General features: G+C 32.4%; 1 protein-coding gene across 2 annotated transcripts in view; it reads right to left on the bottom strand.

Annotated features, from left to right (window-relative positions):
• Positions 1-298: 298 nt before the first annotated feature.
• AGR3 (anterior gradient 3, protein disulphide isomerase family member) overlaps positions 299-2,851 on the bottom strand; it is a 13,771-nt gene continuing 11,218 nt past the window's right edge. For both annotated transcript variants that reach the window (XM_011362813.2, XM_023532636.1), the window contains exons 5-8: positions 2,021-2,097; positions 1,717-1,780; positions 1,210-1,293; positions 299-471 (exon numbers count right to left, since the gene is read on the bottom strand). In XM_011362813.2, coding sequence (XP_011361115.1) covers positions 422-471; positions 1,210-1,293; positions 1,717-1,780; positions 2,021-2,097 — 275 coding nt within the window. In that variant the 3' untranslated portion in view covers positions 299-421. The remainder of the gene's footprint in view (positions 472-1,209; positions 1,294-1,716; positions 1,781-2,020; positions 2,098-2,851) is intronic.

Genomic DNA, 2,851 nt, shown 5'->3' with positions numbered 1-2,851 from the left:
GCTAAAAGTTCAAACAATAAGTGGACAGAGATGCATCCATTTGCTTTGGCAACATGCACACCATTTACGATTGGCCCCAGCAGGTTCGATACAGTGGAGGGGGCAGAGTTAAGACTAGATGACTTGGTGACATGAATGAGAGGTGAGGAAGGAGAGACAGCCTCTTATTTAAGTCCTCCTGTCTCCTAAACTCTTGGCTCATGACAAGCTTTCTTCGCTATGGATGCAGGCAGAAATTAAACCGCTACATTGTCATGCTCAGGTTTTGATATTTATTGAAATATCATTTTACCTTCATAAGAATATTGCAAACACATTAAAAATCTAAATAATAATGTTACAGAATCCATATACTTGCACATTTAGTATTAGTTAACCAGAAGTTCATCTTCATGACATTTGACCTCTTCAAGAAAATTCCTTATAACTCTGATTGAATGAGTTTTAGTGCTTTCTTCATGTTTTCTATCACTGAAATAAAAGTAAATATATATTATTCTATTAGTAAGTGAAAATATGAAATATTATAACCTTTTAACTCCTGAATCTGAAACTGGCCCATTTAACTTAATAGCTATGAAAACATGGGAATTTATCTACAACATTAAAGAATTTTATGCTAAAGGTGTACATATAAATTTAGGGATTAGACCATTCAGAGCTAGTTAATCGACTTTCTCTATGTTAAACAATTTTACCAGATGGGTTTTAAGGGAGTATCTATTTTTTTAACTGATTTATTTTTTTAGTTGATCACTGAATCTGACATGCACAGTTATCTTATTAAATATAGTTGACAATGATGCTATAAACATTAGATTAAAGTCCCAAGTAAGACTGTATCTCCTTGCTTATAGCATTGAAAGGAGAGAAAAAGACATCACTTCGTGGAAGTCACATGTGATCTTTATACCCACAGAATGGACTGGTTCTCTTAAGTGGTCTATATTCTTTTCAGTGGTCTCCAAATTTAGTGATCATCAGAACTATTAGATATCCCTGTTAGAAACAAGATTCCAAGGTGCCCTGAAATTTCTGATTTCGGCGGGAGCTAAGGGCTTATATTTTAAACACTTCTACTACCAGCATTCCCAGTGATTCTGATTTGGAGATAGCACTATTTGTGGGGAAGCGCTGATATAGGGCATCATCAACCCTTAGTCAAGCATCAGTTAGTACCTCTGATCAAGATAACTTGTGAATACTTACATTTTGGTAAATCCTGAGGTTCATATGTGTACAGTCTATTAGAGTATATTCCAATTAGATCAGCTCTGACTGTTAAAGAAGGATCTGCCAAGAAAAAATAAGTCACTAAGGTATTACTTAAAATGTTCTTAAAATCATTCTTGCCTTTTATTCTGAAACAAATATGGAACAAATTTATAAGCAAAATCAGTTTTCAAACATGTGAATTCATAATGAGATAACTTGAATTCTCATTTTAGTGAGTCATAACTATCTGTCAATACAGTTTGGGAAACTGTACTAAAAGTACATTGAGATATTGATTTTGTAGCATCAGTTAGTTTTAAAAATATTTAAAATTAAATATTATCGATATAGTGAGTTTCGACTGTAGAACTAACAAGTCCGTTATTGACTGGATTAGTAATGAATCCCCTTTAAGAAGAATAGCACTCGAACTAGCATTTAAAAATAAAAGCAAGATGTTACTATTTTTATAAATCTGATGTACTGAGATTACACACATACCCACGAACATGATTCTAGGCACATATTGTCCATCAGGTGATAAATTTTTGTCTGTGGTCTCATGCTAGTAGGAGAAGAAAAAAAAATGTTATTAGATTGGATTGTTTTTGACAGTTGATTTTGAAAATATTTTATGTGAATGAGGTTTTCAGAAGATTATTTATTTTGGCCTTGGATAATTTTATATAACATTCTGTATACACCAACACTTTATAACTCTTTTTGTCTTAAAAATAGGAAAAAAAAAGAGATTCAAATTTCCATTGAATTGTGATATTCAGAAAACATTGTAGAGGTCATGTACCACGAGATTCAGCATGATGAAATTATTCTGAGCCATTTCTTGTATTTCTTTATTTTGGGCAAACACTTTTTTCAGTGCTGTGGGGGAGAATATAATGAACATCAGTCAGTTTTAAGGATAAAGACACCTTCAATATAGCATAGCAAAATAAAACTATTATTTTGCATTTGTTCGCATATATAACTTGAATGTAAATTGTTCATTGGCACATTGCCACTTTGTCTCTTATTGGTAAGCAATGAGGGTCACAGTCCATGCATGAAGATATTAGGGGATAATCGCATTAATGAAGCCACCAGTTTTATAATTTCATGTAACTCATTGACTCATTGGTTTAATAACATCTTCTTTTAGCAAGTTTTTCCATCTTCTTTTTTCTTTTTTTGTGGGAGGACAAAGGAAATAAAATTCTAAAGGACATATAATATCAATATATTCAATAGGTTTTTAATAATTATTATAATTTTTAAGCATCTTAGTAAAATGGTGGTACGGTAGTTGTCTTTTTTTCCCCCCAAATGGAATTTACTGAGTGCTGCCTTTACAGTTCTTACCAGGTCACTTTTTCTAGTTTATACTGGAAACACAATAAGATCTCAGGAGCTAAAATTACCTTGGCAGTATTGACACTCCTCCAAGTGATGAATAACCATCAATGGCTTGTTACTAAACAGAGAGAGCATGGAATTAAGTCAGGTGATTAACTCTGAGCCAAAATTTACGGTGAAATTAAATTTAAAGTTTTTGTATTTTCAACAAGACTTAAAGTAAAAATTTGACTGACAAATCATAGCAATGTAGTCTGTAGTAGTGTTAGTCAAAACATGGCCC

This window comes from Pteropus vampyrus, unplaced genomic scaffold, assembly GCF_000151845.1.
Source record: "Pteropus vampyrus isolate Shadow unplaced genomic scaffold, Pvam_2.0 Scaffold4, whole genome shotgun sequence".
NCBI classification, from domain to species: domain Eukaryota; kingdom Metazoa; phylum Chordata; class Mammalia; order Chiroptera; family Pteropodidae; genus Pteropus; species Pteropus vampyrus.
The sequence above is the reverse complement of the archived record's forward strand: the minus strand, read 5'-3'. Positions and strand labels throughout refer to the sequence as shown.